Source organism: Oncorhynchus clarkii, chromosome 10, assembly GCF_045791955.1.
Source record: "Oncorhynchus clarkii lewisi isolate Uvic-CL-2024 chromosome 10, UVic_Ocla_1.0, whole genome shotgun sequence".
Classification (NCBI taxonomy): Eukaryota; Metazoa; Chordata; class Actinopteri; order Salmoniformes; family Salmonidae; genus Oncorhynchus; species Oncorhynchus clarkii.
This window is the reverse complement of record NC_092156.1, coordinates 40,140,564-40,164,327: the sequence shown is the minus strand read 5'-3', so window position 1 is coordinate 40,164,327 and position 23,764 is coordinate 40,140,564. Positions and strand designations below refer to the sequence as shown.

The 23,764-nt window shown below is 42.7% G+C and overlaps 1 protein-coding gene across 2 annotated transcripts; it reads left to right on the top strand.

Moving 5' to 3' along the window:
- Positions 1-1,528: 1,528 nt before the first annotated feature.
- Positions 1,529-13,526, top strand: LOC139418463 (protein phosphatase 1D-like). 2 transcript variants are annotated; one of them, XM_071167932.1, is made up of 6 exons: positions 1,529-2,218; positions 2,790-3,015; positions 6,268-6,392; positions 6,571-6,752; positions 6,852-7,088; positions 10,178-10,876. In XM_071167932.1, the coding sequence occupies exons 1-6, from the start codon at positions 1,699-1,701 to the stop codon at positions 10,664-10,666; spliced, it is 1,779 nt and encodes a 592-aa protein (XP_071024033.1). In that variant the 5' UTR covers positions 1,529-1,698; the 3' UTR covers positions 10,667-10,876. The 2 variants fall into 2 exon arrangements, with proteins under 2 accessions (XP_071024033.1, XP_071024034.1); XM_071167933.1 differs by having other exon boundaries at positions 1,531-2,218; positions 10,181-13,526.
- Positions 13,527-23,764: the final 10,238 nt, after the last annotated feature.

Genomic DNA, 23,764 nt, shown 5'->3' with positions numbered 1-23,764 from the left:
TGAGCATTTCTCCTTAGCCAAGATAATCCATTCACCTGACAGGTGTGGCATATCAAGAAGCTGATTAAACAGCATGATCATAACACAGGGGACAATACAAGGATACTTTAAAATGTGCAGTTTTGTCACACAACACAATGCAACAGATGACTCAAGTTGAGGGAGCATGCAACTGGCATGCTGACTGCAGGAATGTCCACCAGAGCTGTTTTTTTTTTATTTCTTAATTTTTTATTTGACCCTTATTTAACTAGGCAAGTCAGTTAAGAACAAATTCTTATTAACAATGACGGCCTACCCCGGACGACTCTGGGCCAATTGTGCGCCGCCCTATGGGACTCCCAATCACGGCCGGATGTGATACAGCCTGGATTAGAACGCGGGATTGTTGTGACACCTCTTGCACTGAGATGCAGCGCCTAAAGTCGCTGCACCCTTGCCCAGTCATGTGAAATCCTTAGATTAGGGCCACATTTATTTATTTAAATTGACTGATTTCCTTATATGAACTGTAACTCAGTAAAATCTTTGAAATGGTTGATGTTGCGTTTATATTTGTGTTCAATGTAACTACGAAATACTCCAGGAAATGACATTGCAGGCTAGCTCAGTGCTGCAGCCTCTCATTGAGTAATTTTATTGAAGGCCGACTGGGGTACTGCAGGCTACCATTAGCAACCAAATTATCCGTATAATTTATTCTGTGTGCGATTTTACAATAATTGGTTCAAGGACATACATCTGGTTTATTAGAAGCAATTATTGGTACCATGATTGTCTTTGAAAAAGTTTACATTTTCCCATGCACTATAATACTGTTTTCTGCTAACAACGTGGTCGGCCTTGAACTTCTGTGGCTTCAAAGAGAGGGAGAAGTTGTTCTCCCCCGGAGCACACTTTATATGTAAGGCTGTACAATAGTGTAATATGAATGTTTAATATTTATTATAGGCTGACCGGTTAGCTAATGTGGCTCACTTCCCAGTGGTTTCAAATTCCTGCGATAAAAGCTATGAAGCTAATATTTGTTTAAACTCTTTGGAATTGTAATATGTGGGTGTACTGAGTAGACTGATATCCCATTTCATGGGTGCACACTATAGATAAGGCTTTACAATATAATATGAATGTTCAACACTCACAATAGACCAACTGTGGAGGGGATTCTACGCAGTCAAAGTTCTGCAATAAGAGCTATGATGCTAATATTTGTGTAAACTCTTTAGAATTGGACTCACTGAGTAAGCTGATAACCCACTTCATGGCTGTACAGTGCATATATGTATGCCCCCAAAGCAATTCATGCAGTCTAATAAATCCACAGTGGGATTTGAACTTTACTATTAATTGTCAAATTAATTCGTTATTGTATTTATTTTTAAGCTATATAAAAACATTCCAACCTGGTTAAACATGATCTAGTCCAAATATGGCATTATTCCTCTATGTGTATCCTGTTTGGATGTTTCAATTGGGGACTTTTATTTTTTTAAGGCAAACTGCAAATTCCACTATTGTGGCTAGCTTCACACAGGCGGTTCAAATACCTTACGACCAATCGTCGAAAAATAAACAGAAGCAAAGAAGGAACGGGGAAAAGGTTTTTCGATCCAGATATCATTGCACATTTTGGCTTCAAACACGGCTTAGCATAACCGGTGGACAAGTATTTATTGTATAGCTTTGCTTGGATTTTTCATGGCCATGAACGACGCATTAATTTTCCGAGTTAGTGCATTCTCCGAGCAAGGAGGAAGGAGATACATGGAGGATGTTATTGAGTTTAAAGTGGAGTACGAACCGCCTGAACCAGAGCCAGCAGAGGGTGGTCTGAATTCGGTAGAACAACAAGGGGAGTCAAAAGTAGAGAAAAAGGAGAATGGTCATACTGAGCAGACCATAATAAGCAATTCCCCCGAAAACGTTCAAGAATCGGTGCCTGTTAGTGCAATGTGGACAGAAAACATAACATGTGAGAAGCATGGGGACACTTCCCAGGCAGAAGTTCCAGCAGTGCACACGGTCGTTCGGAAGTCTGTGGCGTTTTTTGGTGTATTTGACGGTCACGGAGGGCGAGAAGCTGCTCATTTTGCGCGAGACAATCTGTATGGTATTCTGAAAAAGCAAAGGGGGTTTTGGTCAGAAGATCAAGGGGAAGTCTGTGAAGCAATTCGAAAGGGCTTCATTGCCTGCCACCATGATATGTGGAAAGAGCTACGTAAGTGATCTTCTTTGCTGACTGACGCGATCTACAAGCTAGCTAGCCAACAACGCTCAAGTTATTGTTTCGAAATTATGGCGCCACAATAACTGTGGTTTAGCTAGCTACTGTACAGTCTGTAGCTACCCAATGCCTTTTTGCTGCTGCTACTTCCAAATATGATCGCCTCGTCCCCTCTGCTACAGTTCTGATATCCATCCCTTTTAATATTAGCTGTTAACTGGCAATTTTATGAGCAGGTCTTTTCTATGTAACGTTATTGCTCTGGGGTTTGGGAAGACAAAACCATTTTTGGGGTTTGTGAATACCTAGCTCTGCAAGTAGAGCATAAAAGGTAAGCATGTCAACCTTATGTTCCAAAAGCAATGATGAGTTTCTCTCATGACAAGCTGTTCTTGTCTCAACCTCTGACATGTGTCATCCAAAGGTCTCCCGATTTCCTCTAATCTGAATACACTTCTTTCATATGATGGCCGAATGCCAATTGTCACATCCACTCATCTGTGTTGCTGCAAGTTGTTTGTTCATAATAATGTTCTCCAATGCTTTCCCCATCTTAATCCTACAGCTGAGTGGCCCAAGACTCTGACCGGCCAGCCCAGTACTGCAGGAACAACGGCCAGTATAGTGCTGATCCGGGGGGATCTGATGTACGTAGCCCATGTGGGGGACTCGGCAGTGGTTGTTGGGGTGAAAGAGCCCGGTGAAAAGAACATCAGAGCCTTGGAAGTCACACAGGACCACAAACCTGAACTTCCCAAAGAGAAGGAGCGCATTGAGAGACTTGGGGGCAGGTGAGTTGGAGAGGACACTACAGTCTCAGTTTGTGTCAGTGCCCAGTGTGTTCCGTAAGTACATGGAGTAGCCAGACAAATTGTATAAATATATATATATAGTGTACTCTTTCAATTTCTTTTATTATGGAAAAAACATAATAACAAATGTGGTGTTCTGTCATGTAAACACAGATTCTCTGTTGAGTAACAATATAGATAGTCCAATTTCTGCCCTGCTAGAGCTGCCCCGGTCAACTGCGTTGTTATTGTGAAGTGGAAATGTCTAGGAGCAATAACATCTCAGCAGCGAAGTGGTAGGCCACACGAGCTCACAAAACAGGACCACCGAGTGCTGAAGTGCGTAAAAATCTTTCCTTGGTTGCAACACTCACCACCAGCCTCCGGACTGGTGCAGTGGTCTAAGGCACTGCATCACAGTGCTAGAAGTGCCACTAGAGATCCTGGTTAGAGTCCAGGTTCTGTCGCAGCCGTCCGCGACCAGGAGACCCATGGGGCGGTGCACAATTGGGTTAGGGGCGGGTTTGGCCGGCAGGTATGTTCTTGTCCCATCTTGCGACTCCTGTGGCGGGCCGGGCGCAATGCATATGTAACGGATGTGAAACGGCTAGCTTAGTTAGCGGTGCGCGCTAAATAGCGTTTCAATCGGTGACGTCACTTGCTCTGAGACCTTGAAGTAGTGGTTCCCCTTGCTCTGCAAGGGCCGCGGCTTTTGTGGAGCGATGGGTAACGATGCTTCGTGGGTGTCAGTTGTTGATGTGTGCAGAGGGTCCCTGGTTCGCGCCCGGGTATGGGCGAGGGGACGGTCTGAAATTATACTGTTACACATACTGACACGGTTGGCAGGTGTACAGTGTTTCCTCCTTCCGGGCTAAGTGGGCATTATGTCAAGAAGCAGTGCTGCTTGGCTAGGTTGTGTTTCGGAGGACACACAGCTCTCGACCTTGGATACCATGAAATTGGGGAGAAAAATGGGTAAAAATTCTAATGAACACTCACTAATGAGTTCCAACCTGCCTCTGGAAGCAACGTCAGCACAAGATCTGTTCGTCAGGAGCTTCATGAAATGGGTTTCCATGACCGAGCAGTCGCATACAAGCCTAAGATCACCATGCGCAATACCAAGTGTTGGCTGGAGTGGTATAAAGCTTGCCGCCATTGAACTCTGGAGTAGTGGAAACACTTTCTCTGGAGTGATGAAATCTAACAGTCCGACAGATGAATCTGGGTTTGGTGCCAGGCGAACACTACCTGCCCCAATGCATAATGCCAACTGTAAAGTTTGGTGGAGGAGGAATAATGATCTGGGGCAGTTTTTCATGGTTTGGGCTAGGCCCCTTAGTTCCAGTGAAGGGAAATCTCAACGCTATGCATACAATGACATTCTAGACGTTTATGTGCTTCCAACTTTGTGGCAACCGTTTGTGGAAGGCCCTTTCCTGTTTCAACATGACAATGCCCCTGTGCACAAAGCAAGGTCTATACAGAAATGTTTTTTTGAGATCGGTGTGGAAGAACTTGACTGGCCTGCACAGAACCCTGACCTCAACCCCATTTGAACACCCTTGGGATGAACCGGAACGCTGACTGCGAGCAATGCCTTATCGCCTAACCTCACTAATGCTCTTGTGGCTGAATGGAAGCAATCCCCAACATCTAGTGGAAACCCTTCCCAGAAGAGTGGAGGCTGTTATTGTAGCAAAGGGGGGACCAACTCCATATTAATGCCCATGATTTTGAAAGAGATGTTTGACGAGCAGGTGTCCACATACTTTTGGTCATGTAGTATGCTTAGCTTTTATAACCTTCAATCTGTTTTCTTTTATCATATTTTGAACCAGAATGAGACTCTAGCCACTACCCATTGTCCCTGCAGTGAGGATTAACCATCTTCATTTAATATTTTCATAATTTAGCTGCAGATAATCGGCAAAAAGAAACCTCCCAGTATGCAATTTAGAGGGCCAAATGAACGTCTCCATCACGATTCGGTTCCTGACTGTCACCTAAAAGAGCCATTCAAAAAGAGCCGTTAGTTCGAACAGCCTGTCACCATCAGTAGGCTACACTGACAAGTCATTTTAGCGGTCCCTCACAAGTCATAGGCTTCGAATCCTAGGAAAGTACAAACAAGTTGCTGGTTGCGATACGATGGACATATAACTACGTTGTATGATCTATAAATATCAAAGGGATATAGGAGATTGACTTGATTCAGTCAGTTCGACGCCTTTAAAAACCAACATGTCCAGTGTTTCCCAACTCCAATCCTCCAATACCCCCAACAGCACATTTTCTGTTGTTGTAGCCCCGGATTCAACCTGATTCAACTTGTCAACTAATCAAAAATGAGCCAGGTGAGTTTGTCCAGAGCTACAACAAACGTGTGCTGTTGGGGGGGAACTGGAGGACTGGAGTTGAAACGCTGAACTAGTCATCACTTACTGTTCGGTCGTCAATCAAAGCACACAGTAAATATCCTATGCGACCCGACTCTGTGGATGGCTATGTGAAACAATTAATGCGCCACACAACAATTAAGTGTTAACTCATCGTTACCATTACGTGTAAATTAACTAACATGAAAATAAGTTTGACTGCAGCCAACCGCAGCGCACATAAATAACACGGATACCGAGAGGCAGGACAGACAGCAGACTGACAAACCAGCAGTTATCCTGTCATCACTCACTTTGACTGACAGGCGCCTGTTCTATCAATAGATTACTAGAAGATGTACTGTATATCGTTCATTCTAGCGGGAGAAGGCTATACAGACTTTTCTGACGAGGGAATTGAACCTTTTAAATGTAAAGAAGCCAAGTTAAATTTATGATGTAGAAAAAGTAGCCGGCCGACCGACCAATGAGTCTGTTACCTGTTACCGCAGACCAAGTGTAACAACACCCGCCCAGAACCGACACATCCGGCTTCTTCACCTGAGGGATCGTGGGGGATGCTGATGAGTATTTCTGTCTGTAATAAAGCCATTTTGTAGGGAAAAACTAATTCTGTGGGTTGACCTGGCTGCCAAGTGGGTGGGCCTATTTTCTCCAAGGCCCACCCATTGCTGCACCCCTGACCAATCATGTGAAATCCATAGATTAGGGCCTAATGAAATCATTTCAATTGACTGATTTCCTTGTATGAACTTTTGAACTGTAATTGTTGCATGTTGCGTTTTATATTTTTGTTCAGGATATGATCACATAATAAATCCGCCGTGCCTGTTGTGCTTGTGTCCTTTTTCAGTGTAGTGAAGAAGTCCGGGGTGAACCGTGTGGTGTGGAAGAGGCCCAGACTGACCCACAATGGCCCTGTCAGGAGGAGCACTGTCATAGACCAGATTCCCTTTCTCGCTGTGGCCAGAGCTTTGGGTAAGCACTACACTGTTGGCCTAAACACAAGTTTCCTCTGCCCTCCACTAGATACCTTACCGCTTCATAGCTGCTGCCTTTATGCAAACAGTATGATTTCCAGTAAGCTTGTCATCCAATCATTTCATTTAATATTTGCCCAGTGATGAAGCGTGTGTGTGTGGTTTGTTGTTGAAAGGGGACCTGTGGAGCTATGACTTCTACAGTGGGGAGTTTGTGGTCTCTCCAGAGCCTGATGTCACTGTAATGACCATTGACCCTAAGAAGCACCGCTACATCATCCTGGGTAGTGATGGCTTGTGGAACATGATGCCAGCTAAGGATGCTGTCGCTATGTGTGAGTGCCACGATCAGATGGTGGTAAGCCAGAGCTTCTTGTTTCCCATTCAGACCAAACCGTCTTGGCTGTCTGCCGATGCCCTTCTAACAGGTTGATGGTGTCACTATGTCTGCTCTTAGGGCCCTAAGGGATGGTCCTGTGCCAAACGGTTAGGATGCACGGCCTTGCTGTTCTGGCGCCAGCGCATGCTCCGTGCAGACAACACAACGGTCATAGTGATAACCGTGCAGCACCCTGATGAGCCACCCATGACCATGCACCTACAGGAGCTCTATGTCAATATGGCAGAGGGCCTTGATAAGATCCCCCCCGTTACAACCGCAAACTCTCCCCGCCGTTACGACGGCCCCATTATGGTACGTACCAAGGGTAACTTAGAACAGCACCATCCCATTTTAATACTTCCACCAGGCTTAAATGTAACCCGTGTTTGTTTTATTTGCATTTCATTGAACGTTGTATTTGAAGCCTTGATTAAAAGCAGAATTGCTAGTGCGACCTGGAACCCCAGTGTCAGTGGGTCTTTCCAGTCGTTTACGGCTGCTTCCTAGAATCTGACATGCTCCTTCACCAAGACAACTTTTTGTTTTTTGGGACAGACAGAGGAGGAGGATGGGGAGGTCTGTTTTGATGAAGAACATGGGCATTGGCGACACCTAGAATGGGAGTGAGGTGACTGTCCACTCAGTGAATTGTAAATGAACGTGTACAAGCGTGTGATTGATAATTGTTCAAATGAAGGCCACGTCATTGACATTTGTTGTAAAAAAAAAAAACATTTTTAAGATTTGAAGGTGTCACATTTCAGATGTAGGGTACTGTAAAAAATAATTAAACATTTATGAGTGTCACTACCCTCAAACTGTTAAATGTTCTGCTAGGCTACATTGCTTGTGTTCACACCAAGCAGTTGGAGTGTAGCTACCCTCATATGGATGCTGTTTTTGCACAGGGAGACAAAGCTGCTGACGATGAGTGGGCCCCGATTTCTGTATTCCCATATTAAGAGGGACTCTGACTTTAACAGACCTGTGCATCTTGTGTACTGTTGGCCTATTCAAAGAAGCAGCCGTCTAGTGTTTTAGTAAAAGAGGGAAACTAGAGAGCCGTGAGATGTTTTCTGTAAACGGAGTGGCTGCGGTTCTGGATTTTCTTGAACCCGGTTTGCTGCGGATAAGAATACAGATATTTCTGTGCATGTGCATTGTTTCAACTTTCTTTAGCCGCTGCACACTCCCATACCGCTTTCCTGTCCTTACAGATGTATTTTACATAGCTGAGCTCACTCAGCTGCCTGCTCCGCTGCTGGCTTGCCCCTCCTAAATCAGCGATGAACGCCTTTGTCTGGTGTCGCCTTCAAAGTTCATGTTGTACACAAAAGACATGGTCGACATATTCAAACTATTGCAAAAGATTAGGCGATCAATCATGATCACGATGTTGTGTTCATTTTTTCAGAGGGGGAGTTAAGACTACATTTTGAACTATTTACATGTTGGCGCACCGGTCGGCGCAAAACGAACTCGCCCCTTGTCAGACTAGTGACCGGCTTGGCTGCCCAGAGATGGAACAGCTAGGTAGCCTACTCGTGCGGTTCTTGCAGGATCATCGAGAAAGAAGCGGAAAAAGTCCGATTGTGTTTAGCCCCAATGCAAAACTGAAGTGAGGACTTACATGAAGCTGTCTAGGCAGCATATAAAACACAAGCAAGACACCGACACGTACTGTTAGTCTAATTAGAGATCCAATGTTTCATCATTGCAGAACACTGGCTAAGCAGAAGGCAGAGAGACCTTCTTAGCAGTCGTGTTATTTTTTTCCCCCAGGAACTGCGTCTACGTTATGGCAGCAACTATAGCCTACATCACACACACAACACAGATTTTTGTAGGGACTGCGTCCTGCTTGTGCAACTGCAATATCCGTTACAACAGACAGGGAAGGTTGTAGCCTTCATAGTAGGCTATATCTCTTTTGGAATGTTGGTTCAAATCGCTGCAGGGTTTTTATTTCAGCTGTTCAGAAATGAGGCAGAGACTGGCTAGAACATGGTTCAAAAGAGGGTGAGTAAAGAGAGAAACTGAAGGAATGGGAGTGTGAGCAGCAGCTATGTAGGGAAAACATTTGTTAAATAACACATGCGCAGAATGTGCTCTGGATCCTTAGCTTTGAGAAAGAGGTTTCTGCTGCCACAGCCTTTTCACGGCCCTCTTAAGTGGAGCGTGGGCTTATTCAGGGTGAGGGGGTGGGACTTGTTTGATCTTCTCCCGTTTTCCCTGCAGTGCACTTGTGATGCTGATAATGCAGAATTGAAGAGAGAAAAAACAACGATTAGACATAGAGCCGCTTAAAAGGTAGCTTGTGGTCTGGCTATGGTTTTTCATCTTGATCCAGTCCAGACCTCTGACTCAGGGTTAGGTGATGGATCTTGGTTAATTGCGTATCTGCATTCTCTTATCGTTCTGATTTAAACTAACAAAATGATGTTGACCAGAACTCCGGGAGAGCTGTAGGATGTCTGTCATTGGCAGTTCCGTTCCACATGAAGGCAGCCACCTTGTTTTCTCATTTATCTAGTGCTGAAAGATTAGTTCTTTCTGAAGTCGTTCCAGGTTGGTTTTCAGTCAAGATAATTAAAAAACAAACATAAAATGCACTATGCGTTATATGGGCTGAATGCTATAACGACACATAATAAGCCCTTTAATAAGAATCCCATGATGGGAGTGACTGCCCATTAATGAGTATCACTTATTAACCATCATTTATTCACTTTACTAAAATATTTCAGTTGTGTATATTACATTTGTTTTATTTATTTCGTTCCATGTCATATCTCTATAGAGATGCTGTCTGACAAAATCACTATTTTAGTAGTTCTTCAAATTTAATAAGACATACTTTTATGACTACTGAATACCAACTACCAATAATTTGTCATTTCAGGTTAGAGACTGCACTCAATCCCTCTCGATCGCACATTATTCTGTCTCTTCTCTCGCTCTCTGTGTCTGCCCCACACTAACCTAACAGGCATAAAAGAAACACACCTGACAAGTAGGTGTGCAATGAATTATGGTAATTTGTAGTTAATTACCACCCCCCTCCCCCCGTGGTAAACTATGTAGAATATTGTCTTCTACAACGCCCTACTACATCGCCCTGTTCGGGCTTGATCTGAGTTATCTCTAGATCTCACAATGTGCGCATTTAAGCGCACAGAAAAAAAACGGAGCAAAATTGAATTAAAATAATTGAACCAATGTCAGTCAGTTAGTTGTTTTGAAAACCAGAAAGTAACCAACATTTTGTTTAATCGCTCAGCACTACATTAGTGTTGCTATAACCCTTTTCTGGATTCTACTCGGTGTGCTTGATTTGCTTCATATCATGACTGATGGATTATAGAATGTTAACCTTTGTTTGTTTATCTGCCCTGTTCCAGCAGAACCCAGAGGTTAACACTGTGTCCTCTGTGGGTGAGCCTCTCCCCCTCCCAGCTCTGGAGTGGAGGAATAGTCTGTGTGAGGCTGGTCTCTGTCCCCCTTCAGAGCCCCTGGCAGAGGTGGACTCACAGAGAGTGACCCCAACAGACAGAACCTTGAACGTTTGTTCAATTGAAGGCACAGGGACTCCAGGGTTCTCAGCACCATCCACCCCTCTGCTGAGGAGGCTTCGTAGGCCCCCACACACTCCCCTCTCCCCCAGCATAGCACACCACAGCCTTGGTCGGTCCCCTCACAGTCCCTTGTCTCCCAGGATGCCTCGCCGCAGCCTGGCCCGTTCTCCACGCAGTCCCTTGTCCCCTAGAACGTCTCGCCGCAGACTCAGTGACCGAACCCCTCTGAGGCGAGGTGGAAAGGGACAGAGACGCTCCCCCAATGTTCCCGTCATCCTACCACAGAAACGCAAGGCTGCCTTGTGTGTGTGCTGAACCTCATCTTACCACGGACGACAGATTGACTAGGATGATGACCTTTATCATTCTGCAAAGAGATGCATAAGGGCATCTGAACATTGTGTGCTCATGTATCAACAGCATGCCACTGTTCCATTCATAGATTAAGTATACTTTTATAGTGGAGTCTGGTACCATCTAAACATTTTTGTAAAAATGTGATGTTTGTGTATATGCTAACTTTACATCTTAAGTGTTTTTATGATCTTTTGTTTATTAACTGTTTTAATGGAAAACATATTTTATCTAGTGTATACTGCTGGTCATATTTCCACCCCCTTTTTATGTTTAAAATAATAATAATAAATCAATAAAAAATCCCATATTCTGTACCAATAGAAAAATATTATACTAAATACTTTCCAAACTGTACATTATTCATACTTAGCAATATGTGTATTTTTGAAAATCATAATGAATTGACTATCCTGAACTAAACCACAGAGCCTGAATGAATTTGGTGATAAACGCCACACCTTGTTTTAACTTCCATGCGGAGATCAAGGTGCTTAGTTTCTATCACTGGACAGGTGAAGAGCAGTCAGGAATGCCAAATAAGTGTTTTGAATCAGGAGAGGGGGATCCATGGTGTTTTGAATCGGGAGAGGGGGATCCATGGTGTTTTCAGAACTACATGTGTTAAATGTAGAATATCCAGAATGTGCTACCTGCTATGAATACTTTATATATCCCCATAGTTGATTTGTTATTTCAAATAGTTTAATCTTTCCCTGGTTCCCCATGAATAGTTGGCCTTGCATCATTGTTCTCATGTATTGCTTTCAGCTATCCACTGGAGGGCACCCACTGCAGGTGTAAATGTGGTGCCAAGTCGTTTCAGTGCTGTGTGATTTACTTTGCAAGTGTTCAAATACCCCATATTCATAAAGTATAGTGGATTTGATCTCCTGAAAGTTATGATTGTTGTGTCAGTTTAATGCCCTCTTGGATTTCTGAATCCATAAAAGTGTGAATTAAATCTTAAAACGATAAACAAATGACAGCTCATTATGTCACCCCGTTGGGAAGTTGGCCTTGCTTGTATGATGAGATATTTGGAGTTAAAATATTTGACTCAGCTAAAATGTGTTTGTTGACAATTACCTTAAACTTCAATCAGTCAAATAGTGCTATGTTTACAAAGCTGAGTTCTCATAACCAGACAAGTGGAATACACCTCTGAAATACACTACATGGCCAAAAGTATGTGGACACCTGCTTGTCAAGCATCTCATTCCAAAATCATGGGCATTAATATGAAGTTGGTCCCCCCCTTTGCTGCTATAACAGCCTCTTCTGAGAAGGCTTTCTACTAGATGTTGGAACATTGGTGCAGGGACTTGCTTCCATTCAGCCACAAGAGCATTGGTGAGGTCAGGCACTGATGTTAGGCGATTAGGCCTGGCTTGCAGTTGGTGTTCCATTTCATCCCAAAGGTGTGCAGTTGAGGTCAGGGCTCTGTGCAGGCCAGTCGAGTTGTTCCACACCGATCTCGACAAACCATTTATGTATGGACCTCGCTTTGTGCACGGGGGCATTGTCATGCTGAAACAGGAAGGAGCCTTCCCCAAACTTTTGCCACAAAGTTGGAAGCACAGAATCGTCTAGAATGTCATTGTATGCTGTAGCGATACGATTTCCTTTCATTGGAACTAAGTGGCCCGAACCATGAGAGACGGCCCCAGACCATTATTGCTCCTCCACCAAATTGACAGTTGGCACTATGCATTGGGACAGGTGGCATTCTCCTGGCATCCGCAAACCTAGATTCATCTGCCAGATGGTGAAGCTTGATTCATCACTCCAGAAAACGCATTTCCACTGCTCCAGAGTCCATCGGCGGCAAGCTTTACACCACTCCAGCCGACTCTTGGCATTTTGCATGGTGATCTTAGCCTTGTGTGCGGCTGCTCGGCCATAGAAACCCATTTCATGAATCACCCGACGAACAGTTATTGTGCTGACGTTGCTTCCAGAGGCAGTTTGGAACTCGGTAGTGAGTGTTGCAACCGAGGACAGACGATTTTTACGTGCTTCAGTACTCGGGGGTCTCGTTTTGTGAGCTTGTGTGGCCATCACTTTGTGGCTGAGCTGTTGTTGTCCTCTATGTTTCCACTTCGAAATAACAGCTACTTACAGTTGACCGGGGCAGCTCTAGCAGGGCAGAAATGTGATGAACTGACTTGTTGGAAAGGTGGCATCCTATGACAGTGCCACGTTGAAGCTCGTCAGTAAGGCCATTCTACTGCCAATGTTTGTCTATAGAGATTGTAAGGCTGTGTGCTTGATTCTATACACCTGTCTGCAACGGGTGTGGCTGAAATAGCAGAATCCACTAATATGAAAGGCTGTCCACATACTCTGTGGTGTATGATGCCATATTTAGTGCACACTGGATTTACAAATCGGATAATTGCACATTTGCAGCACAGATAATTGTTCTTACACCAACCATTGTGGTACCATTGACACTGCAGAATAATGTCGATCTTGTACAGGCATAGATTAATACAATTGTGTTATTTTGAAAACAGAAAAATATCTTCCATAGCATTGAAGTGCTTTTGTAAATATGATTTTATTTGTACAGTATATTATGCAAAACCGGCATTGGGTTTTACATGAATGTGGCATGATCAGCTCTGTTTGTGTTGAAGTGTATTAAGGGATGGCTTTATTAATATAAATTATTATTTGCTAGATAGATTACATAGAAATTTCCACTTTACATCCATTACAGTGATAATCAATGTATGTCTTGATGTCAAACTGCAATACCTGCCTTGAATGTGACTAAATAAGTGTGTTGAATAAATACGTTGTCATTTCAAATTAATTGATGTGTTTTCTTGTTGCTAAAAGAAAGAGCAGTCAGAGATGACAGACAGCGCCCTCAACTGGTGTAACCTGGAAAAACCGAAATGAGTGAGATGAAGTATATTCGTCAAGGTAAGTCAAGTCAGGCATTAGAATGACTACATGTTACTAATGCACAACCATCAACATCTTATAAAACAATCAAACACATACAGATATCCATGAAGAGTGCCAGGGCCCTCAAAATAGCCATCACCCCCACCATGTTGATAAGTGGATTTGCTCTTGGGTGTTGCACAGTCATAATTTCTCCACTAGATGCCAACAAAGACTGCATTTGCTTCATTAGCTGGTTAGGAGAGGGATGGCTGCAGTTCAAAGGGAGGTGCACAGCACACTAGTGTCACATCCACATGTATCGATTACATGTTTACAAATGCTGTGGGACTTTGTTCTAAAACTGTATCCGTACCCATTGGATGCAGTGATCACAATATAGTGGCTATATCCAGGAAAGCCAAAGTTCCAACAGCTGGGCCTAAAATAGTGTATGAGAGATCATACAACATATTTTGCTGTGACTCTTATATGGATGATGTTAAAAATATTTGTTGGTCTGATGTGATTAATGAGGAGCATCCAGACGCTGCACTTGATGAATTTATGAAATTGCTTCTTCCAGTTATTGATAAACATGCACCTGTTAAGAAACTGACTGTCAGAACTGTTAGGGCTCCATGCATTGATGAGGAATTGAACAACTGTATGGTTAAAAGAGATGGGGCAAAAGGAGTCTGGCTGTACATCTGACTGGATTACTTACTGCAAATTGAGAAATGATGTGACTAAACTCAACAAAAAGAAGAAGAAACTTCATTATGAAGCCAAGATATATGATAAAAAGAATTATGGAAAAAGTCTTTGTAGTACTTTAAATTAAATTCTGGGTAGAAAGACAAATTCAACTCCATCTTTCATCAAATCAGTTTGGCTTATTCATCACAAAACCATTTGATGTTGCCGATTATTTTAATGATTATTTCATTGGCAAAGTGGGCAAACTTAGGCAGGAAATGCCCTTGACAAACAGTGAGGAATCGTATTCATGTATAAACAAATAAAAATTATGAAAGGAAAGCAGTGTCAAGTTAGTGTGGGAGAGGTGGAAAAAATGATTGTTAACGATCAGTAATGACAAACCTCCTGGCATTGACAACTTAAGATGGAAAGCTACTGAGGATGCTAGCTGACTCCATAGCCACTCCTAACAAGTCTTTGTCCTCAGGCCTAGAAGGAAGCCAAAGTAATTCCTCTACCCAAGAGTGGTAAAGCGGCCTTTACTGATTTTAACAGCAAACCTATAAGCTTGCTGCCAGCTTTTAGCAAACTGTTGGAAAAAATTGTGTTTGACCAAATACAATGCTATTTCACTAAAAACAAATTAACAGACTTTCAGCATGCTTATAGAGAAGGGCACTCAACATGTACTGCACTGACACAAATGACTGATGATTGGTTGAAAGAAATTGATAATAAGAAGATTGTGGGAGCTGTACTGTTAGATTTCTGTGCAGCCTTTGATATTATTGACCATAACCTGTTGTTGAAAAAACTTAAATGCTATGGCTTTTCAACCTCTGCCATATCGTGGATTCAGAGCTATCTGAATAGAACTCAAAGGGAGTTCTATCTAATAGAACTCAAAGGGTTTTATTTAATGGAAGCAGCTCTAATGTAAAGTGTGGTGTACCGCAGGGCAGCTCTCTAGGCCCTTTGCTATTTTCTATTTTTACCAATTAACTGCCACTGGCATTAAACAAAGCATGTGTGTCCATGTATGCTGATGATATAAGCATCAGCAACCACAGCTAATGATGTCACTGAAACCCTTAACAAAGAGTTGCAGTCTGTTCTGGAATCGGTGGCCAGTAATAAACTGGTCCTGAACATCTCTTAAACTAGGAGCATTGTATTTGGTACAAATCATTCCTTAAGTGCTAGACCTCAGCTAAATATGCTAATGAATGGCGTGGCTGTTGAACAAATTGAGGAGACTAAATTACTTGGTGTTACCTTAGATTGTAAACTGTCATGGTCAAAACATATTGATTCAGTGGTTTCAAAGATGGGGAGAGGTCTATCCGTAATAAAGGGATGCTCTGCTTTTTTGACACCACACTCCAAAAAGCAAGTTCTGCGGGCTCTAGTTTTGTCTAATCTTGATTATTGTCCAGTCGTGTGGTCCAGTGCTGCAAGGTAAGACCTAGTTAAGCTGCAGCAGGCCCAGAACAGAGCGGCACGTTTTGCTCTTAATTGTAATCAGAGGGCTGATATAAATACTATGCATGCCAGTCTCTCTTGGCTAAGAGTTGAGGAGAGACTGACTGCATCACTTCTTCTTTTTATAAGAAACATTAATGTGTTGAAAATCCCAAATTGTTTGCATAGTCAACTTACACACAGATCTGACACGCACACTTATCCCATCAGACATGCCACCAGGGGTCTCCAAATCCAGAACAAATTTAAAAAAAAACATATAGTATGGAACTTCTTTCCATCTCATATTGCTCAAATATACAGCAAACCTGGTTTTAAAAAAACAGATATAGCAACACCTCGCGGCACAGCGCCTCTCCCCTATTTGACCTAGATAGTTTGTGTGTATGCATTGATATGTAGGCTATGTGTGCCTTTTTAAAAATGTATGTAGTTCTGTCCTTGAGCTGTTCTTGTCTAATGATGTTCTGTATTATGTCATTATGTTTCATGTTTTGTGTGGACCCCAGTAAGAGTAGCTGCTGCTTTTGCAAAAGCTAAGGGGGATCCTAATAAAATACCAAATATCAAATACATCAAAATAATTTCAGGTGGGTGACATGGGCAAGTTTGAAGCAGGGCTGGGTTACCCAAAAGCATCGTAGCACTAAGATGATCTTTCATCCATGGAGTGTCAGAGGAATTATGATGATCTTTCATCCATGGAGTGTCAGAGGAATTATGATGATCTTTCATCCATGGAGTGTCAGAGGAATTATGATGATATTTCATCCATGGAGTGTCAGAGGAATTATGATGATATTTCATCCATGGAGTGTCAGAGGAATTATGATGATATTTCATCCATGGAGTGTCAGAGGAATTATGATGATCTTTCATCCATGGAGTGTCAGAGGAATTATGATGATCTTTCATCCATGGAGTGTCAGAGGAATTATGATGATCTTTCATCCATGGAGTGTCAGAGGAATTATGATGATCTTTCATCCATGGAGTGTCAGAGGAATTATGATGATATTTCATCCATGGAGTGTCAGAGGAATTATGATGATCTTTCATCCATGGAGTGTCAGAGGAATTATGATGATCTTTCATCAATGGAGTGTCAGAGGAATTATGATGATCTTTCATCCATTGAGTGTCAGAGGAATTATGATGATCTTTCATCCATGGAGTGTCAGAGGAATTATGATGATCTTTCATCCATTGAGTGTCAGAGGAATTATGATGATCTTTCATCCATGGAGTGTCAGAGGAATTATGATGATCTTTCATCCATGGAGTGTCAGAGGAATTATGATGATCTTTCATCCATGGAGTGTCAGAGGAATTATGATGATCTTTCATCCATGGAGTGTCAGAGGAATTATGATGATCTTTCATCCATGGAGTGTCAGAGGAATTATGATGATCTTAGTGCTACGATGCTTTGGGCAAACCCAGCACAGAGCCAAATATGGTTTGAACCATTTGACATGAAAAAACAAGTTAAGGTGCTTGTAATGGAATATGAATTGAATATGAATAAATGGAATGAATTTGACTTCGTTCCGTTTATTCCATTCCAGCCATTATAATGATCATGCCCTCCTATAGCTGCTCCCACCAGCCTCCTCTGGTTTTGAACCAAATGTTTTTCATGCTTATGTTTTTCCTGTTGGGAAAGTGTTGAAAGCTGCACAATCTAAGGGCATGAGTGATTGTGAAATGTTCATGACAGCCACTAAGCAGACACCCTCGTTAATGGCAAGGAAACACTTCTCCCCCACGTCTCTGCTGCAGCGTGTGCCTCTATTTACCCTGAGTGTGTGTGCACATTAACATCTTCACTACGAGGGATCTCTGACTGGCGAGGTGTATGTCTCCACTGGGAAATACGTGGGAGGATTTGCTGGGCTAATTGAGAACGTGTTGGGATGAGGAGGTGTTGCTGGGAATGACATGTTCAGACATAGAGGTGAGGTGTCAGTAATGGTGTTTTTCCAAACGCCTAAAGGAGGCCAGTGCAAGCACACACAAAAGGAAGAGTAGCCATAGCCTATGTCATCAATTCTCATAGTTTATATAACAGATCAGAAACTCTGTGAGCTTAATGTTTTTCTTAATAATTCGGCATGTTTCAAGGCTGGTTGGCTGAAACACAAAAGGAGTCAAATCTACAGTGTTGGTTTGTGAATGACTGAAAGCACAATTTGTGCAATAGTGACAGTCTAAATGACCAGGATTAGCCAGCATGTTTATGGTGTACTACATCTAAATAGTTCTGCCTTCTTTTCTTTGCAAACAATTTGGGAACTATTGGGGATTTTCTTCTTCTTCTTCTTTACTGTTTCCCTCTCCTCACCATCCTCTGGAAACTAAAGGCTCCAGTTCAACAGTGCCTGTTCCCTGTCTCTTCTCAGTGGGTTTGCATGTTGCCCTTCTCATTCCAAAACCTTGCATAATTTTGTGGTCAGGAAAGACAAGTTAGTAAGTTGTCAGGAAAGGGAAAAGATGGTACAGATTTATTTGTACCATATTTTTGCATGACTTTTCAGAGCCTAATCTAATCACAGAACCACTGTTGTGGTGACTGAGTTCTACTTCCTGCCGCCTGTAGTAATTCAGTAGGGGACACTATAGACAAGAGACTTCAAAAGGCCTTTAAAGCAGAATACCCACTTTGTTTAGACTTTAGAATTTTCCTGTGCACTTCACAGGTCCTCTGGAAACCGGTGACAGCTTGGCAATGACAAGACCACCCTCTAGACGAAACCACTTCAAGTAAGTAGTGACGATACACAGTCCTGCCCCAATTTCAGCACAGGTCTGTCATTTATTCTTTGATCAGCATAACATTTAATATGAAACAAACACATAAAACAGAGCACAGTTGTCAGGGCCATGAGCTACATCCATCATTCAGACCTCACAGTTATCAGGGCCATGAGCTACATCCATCATTCAGACCTCACAGTTAGCAGGGCCATGAGCTACATCCATCATTCAGACCTCACAGTTAGCAGGGCCATGAGCTACATCCATCATTCAGACCTCACAGTTAGCAGGGCCATGAGCTACATCCATCATTCAGACCTCACAGTTATCAGGGCCATGAGCTACATCCATCATTCAGACCTCACAGTTGTCAGGGCCATGAGCTACATCCATCATTCAGACCTCACAGTTATCAGGTCCATGAGCTACATCCATCATTCAGACCTCACAGTTGTCAGGGCCATGAGCTACATCCATCATTCAGACCTCACAGTTATCAGGTCCATGAGCTACATCCATCATTCAGACCTCACAGTTGTCAGGGCCATGAGCTACATCCATCATTCAGACCTCACAGTTGTCAGGGCCATGAGCTACATCCATCATTCAGACCTCACAGTTGTCAGGGCCATGAGCTACATCCATCATTCAGACCTCACAGTTATCAGGGCCATGAGCTACATCCATCATTCAGACCTCACAGTTGTCAGGGCCATGATCTACATCCATCACTCAGACCTCACAGAAATCAGGACCATGAGCTACATCCATCATTCAGACCTCACAGTTGTCAGGGCCATGAGCTACATCCATCATTCAGACCTCACAGTTGTCAGGGCCATGAGCTACATCCATCATTCAGACCTCACAGTTGTCAGGGCCATGAGCTACATCCATTCAGACCTCACAGTTGGGGGCCCTCCGCTGTACTTCTCTGTCCTAGATGTCTCAGCTGCAGGGTTCCTACAAAGTCCCAACCCATTCCAGCCCTCATCATAGCCAAAGCAACATGACATTGTCATACTGTATGTGTCTCCTCAAACAACCGCATAAGAAATGACTGTTTTGAAGGAACCCACATCTGATACTTTATCCTTCTCAAGCATAGCCTTGTCTTCAGAGCAGGCCTTGGAATAACCAGAGACCATGGCATCTCAACACAAGAGTTTGGAAAATAACCTGCTATTTGTGAGCCTCCAGAGGGAATAATCCTTTCCATAAACCAGCTCATAAACTTGCAAATGTCCTCACACAATGTATTGTATAATCATTTCAAAAGTATGGCTTTTGTTGACCACCTAAAAAGATGCAGACTTGTTCTTCACACATGGATGGAAAACAGATTTTTGCTGTGGGCCAATGTGGCTCTGTTGGGTTTAGACGTTGATTTGTTCAGCTTTGGGCAAAGATTATAAGATCTACAAAAAAAAGTAGGAAACTACAAAAAGGAAAAAAGCATGTGTGATGTTCCATGTACCTAGAATTTGTGCCAAAGGCACTCACAATGGATATACTTTCCTAACTGAGTGGAGGACTTGCACTATTGCCATCAATGCTTATGAATACTCATCACTGTTTAAATGAATCCTTTAATGTGGATAGCCATACATATCTCTGGGCATAGGCTTTGTGGTTCACTGATTATTAAGGGTTTTCCGAGATGTGCTGGTCGACTCTAAATTGAAGTAGTACCGACTTGGTATTTGAAGGGTGCGGATGTTTGTCAGCTTAGATATAGCATGTGCCTTTGAGTAAACCTCAAACCATGTTCAAATCAGACATGACCTTATTACAATAGACCACGCTGATCTTTGCTATCAAAGGCAATGCTCTTGTGAGGCTCTCACAGCTAAACTGATTATAATGGCTCTGTGTATGTTGCAGCCATCACCCCAGTTTTATCCAATGATCTGTCTCCTGCTGGTCCTCTGGGATATCCAGTTTAAGGACAATCAGATTCACCATAGTTGATACATTAATATAATGCAATCACACCAGATATTAGACAGGATTGGAAGACCCTGCTCAGGGTCTGACATTCAGACATTATTCATAATAATCACTGCAATCTAAAACCGTGATTTTGTTTTCCAGTATGTAGAAATTACATTAGGCTACATCAGTAAAGGGAAATTGTTCATCAGAAGAGGGGGAATCTATAAAAATGTGATTCAAGGCCCTTGTGCAAAATACAAGTGGCATCTTCCTAATTGTCAACTGTCCCTTAAGACAATTTACCGTAGTGTGGGGGCTATGTAAACATACATCTGACCAATTACGCGAGACTTTAGTTCTGGGTTAACCGTAAGTAGGCCTGCTATAGTTATGGGTGTGAGATGTATTTTATTTACTTCTGCCTGTCTAACTCTCAAGGGGCCTCGATCTCTGTTGTAGGGCTATTTGAGAAGCTATAATAATGCAATGTCTAAGAACATTAGGAGTACTTTAATTACGAATGCAATAATGCCTGGGCATTAATTTAGCCTACTTACTTGGAAATAGACTAGGCAGCGGGAATTGGGATTTTGCAGAAGGTTGGCTATACCACCGAATTAAGTATTTTCCCAGGCATTATGTTAGCCCTACAGCTTTGGTTATAGAGGAATTACTCAATTTTCGTGAGGTCTGCAACACCTTTCTTAATAGGTTGGCTTTACAAAGCAGGACAGGACAGCTGCTCCTTGGGAAAAAAATGCAGATAGGCCATTTGCGGTAAGTTTTGTTGTTAAGGTAATGACACATTCGACGACACCCACATTTGCATTGCTATTCCTGCTTTTTCATTATCACTACATTTTGGATAGCACTTTGGTCCAACCTGTTTTAATCACAAGGGCCTATTGGTTGTTCCCGCATTCCAAATGATTAGCTTTTCTCACTGGACTTTTTATTCACCAATCACCACACTGTTGTGGTTCTAGTAGCCATATTAGAAATAGTCCTACACATACCATACAGCCAACAGTTGTTTTACTCTATTGAGCAAAAATATTTATGCAACATGCAACAATTTCAATGGTTTTAATGAGTTACAGTTCATATAAGGATATCAGTCAATTGAAATAAATGCATTAGGCCAGCATTTACAGTGCCTTGCGAAAGTATTCGGCCCCCTTGAACTTTGCGACCTTTTGCCACATTTCAGGCTTCAGACATAAAGATATAAAACTGTATTTTTTTGTGAAGAATCAACAACAAGTGGGACACAATCATGAAGTGGAATGACATTTATTGGATATTTAAAACTTTTTTTACAAATCAAAAACTGAAAAATTGGGCGTGCAAAATTATTCAGCCCCTTTACTTTCAGTGCAGCAAACTCTCTCCAGAAGTTCAGTGAGGATCTCTGAATGATCCAATGTTGACCTAAATGACTAATGATGATAAAAACAATCCACCTGTGTGTAATCAAGTCTCCATATAAATGCACCTGCACTGTGATAGACTAAGAGGTCCGTTAAAAGCGCAGAGAGCATCATGAAGAACAAGGAACACACCAGGCAGGTCCGAGATACTGTTGTGAAGAAGTTTAAAGCCGGATTTGGATACAAAAAGATTTCCCAAGCTTTAAACATCCCAAGGAGCACTGTGCAAGCAATAATATTGAAATGGAAGGAGTATCAGACCACTGCAAATCTACCAAGACCTGGCCGTCCCTCTAAACTTTCAGCTCATACAAGGAGAAGACTGATCAGAGATGCAGCCAAGAGGCCCATGATCACTCTGGATGAACTGCAGAGATCTACAGCTGAGGTGGGAGACTCTGTCCATAGGACAACAATCAGTCTTATATTGCACAATTGGTTGTTCTTATGGAAGAGTGGCAAGAAGAAAGCCATTTCTTAAAGATATCCATAAAAAGTGTCGTTTAAAGTTTGCCACAAGCCACCTGGGAGACACACCAAGCATGTGGAAGAAGGTGCTCTGGTCAGATGAAACCAAAATTGAACTTTTTGGCAACAATGCAAAACGTTATGTTTGGCGTAAAAGCAACACAGCTGAACACACCATCCCCACTGTCAAACATGGTGGTGGCAGCATCATGGTTTGGGCCTGCTTTTCTTCAGCAGGGACATGGAAGATGGTTAAAATTGATGGGAAGATGGATGGAGCCAAATACAGGACCATTCTGGAAGAAAACCTGATGGAGTCTGCAAAAGACCTGAGACTGGGACGGAGATTTGTCTTCCAACAAGACAATGATCCAAAACATAAAGCAAAATCTACAATGGAATGGTTCAAAAATAAACATATCCAGGTGTTAGAATGGCCAAGTCAAAGTCCAGACCTGAATCCAATCGAGAATCTGTGGAAAGAACTGAAAACTGCTGTTCACAAATGCTCTCCATCCAACCTCACTGAGCTCGAGCTGTTTTGCAAGGAGGAATGGGAAAAAATGTCAGTCTCTCGATGTGCAAAACTGATAGAGACATACCCCAAGCGACTTACAGCTGTAATCGCAGCAAAAGGTGGCGCTACAAAGTATTAACTTAAGGGGGCTGAATAATTTTGCACGCCCAATTTTTCAGTTTTTGATTTGTTAAAAAAGTTTGAAATATCCAATAAATGTCGTTCCACTTCATGATTGTGTCCCACTTGTTGTTGATTCTTCACAAAAAAATACAGTTTTATATCTTTATGTTTGAAGCCTGAAATGTGGCAAAAGGTCGCAAAGTTCAAGGGGGCCGAATACTTTCGCAAGGCACTGTATGGATTTCACATGACTGGGAAGGGGCACAGCCATGGGTGGGCCTGGGAGGGCATAGCCCCACCCACTTGGGAGCCAGGCCTACCCAGCCAATCAGGATGAGTTTTCCCCCACAAAAAGGCTTTATTACAGACAGAAATACTCCTCAGTTTCAACAGCTGTCCGGGTGGCTATTCTCAGACGTTCCCGCAGGTGAAGAAGCCAGATGTAGAGGTCCTGGTCTGGAGTGGTTACAAGTGGTCTGCGGTTGTGAGGCTGGTTGGACGTACTGCTAAATTCTCTCAAACGACATTGGAAGTTGAGGTATGGTTGAGAAATTAACATTCAATTATCTGGCAACAGCCCTGGTGGAAATTGCTGCAGTCAACATGTCAGTTGCACGCTCACTCAAAACTTGAGACGTCTGTATCATTGTGTTGTCTGACAAAACGGCACATTTTAGAGTGGCCTTTTACTGTCCCCAGCACAATGTGCACCTGTGTAATGATCATGCTGTTTAATCAGCTTCTTGA

Excerpts from the sequence above, each read along its gene's own strand:
- LOC139418463 (XM_071167932.1), top strand. The coding sequence starts at position 1,699 with ATGGCCATGAACGACGCATTAATTTTCCGAGTTAGTGCATTCTCCGAG. Across the intron at positions 2,219-2,789 it reads TGATATGTGGAAAGAGCTAC|CTGAGTGGCCCAAGACTCTG; the intron begins GTAAGTGATCTT and ends TTAATCCTACAG. Across the intron at positions 6,753-6,851 it reads AGTGCCACGATCAGATGGTG|GGCCCTAAGGGATGGTCCTG; the intron begins GTAAGCCAGAGC and ends GTCTGCTCTTAG.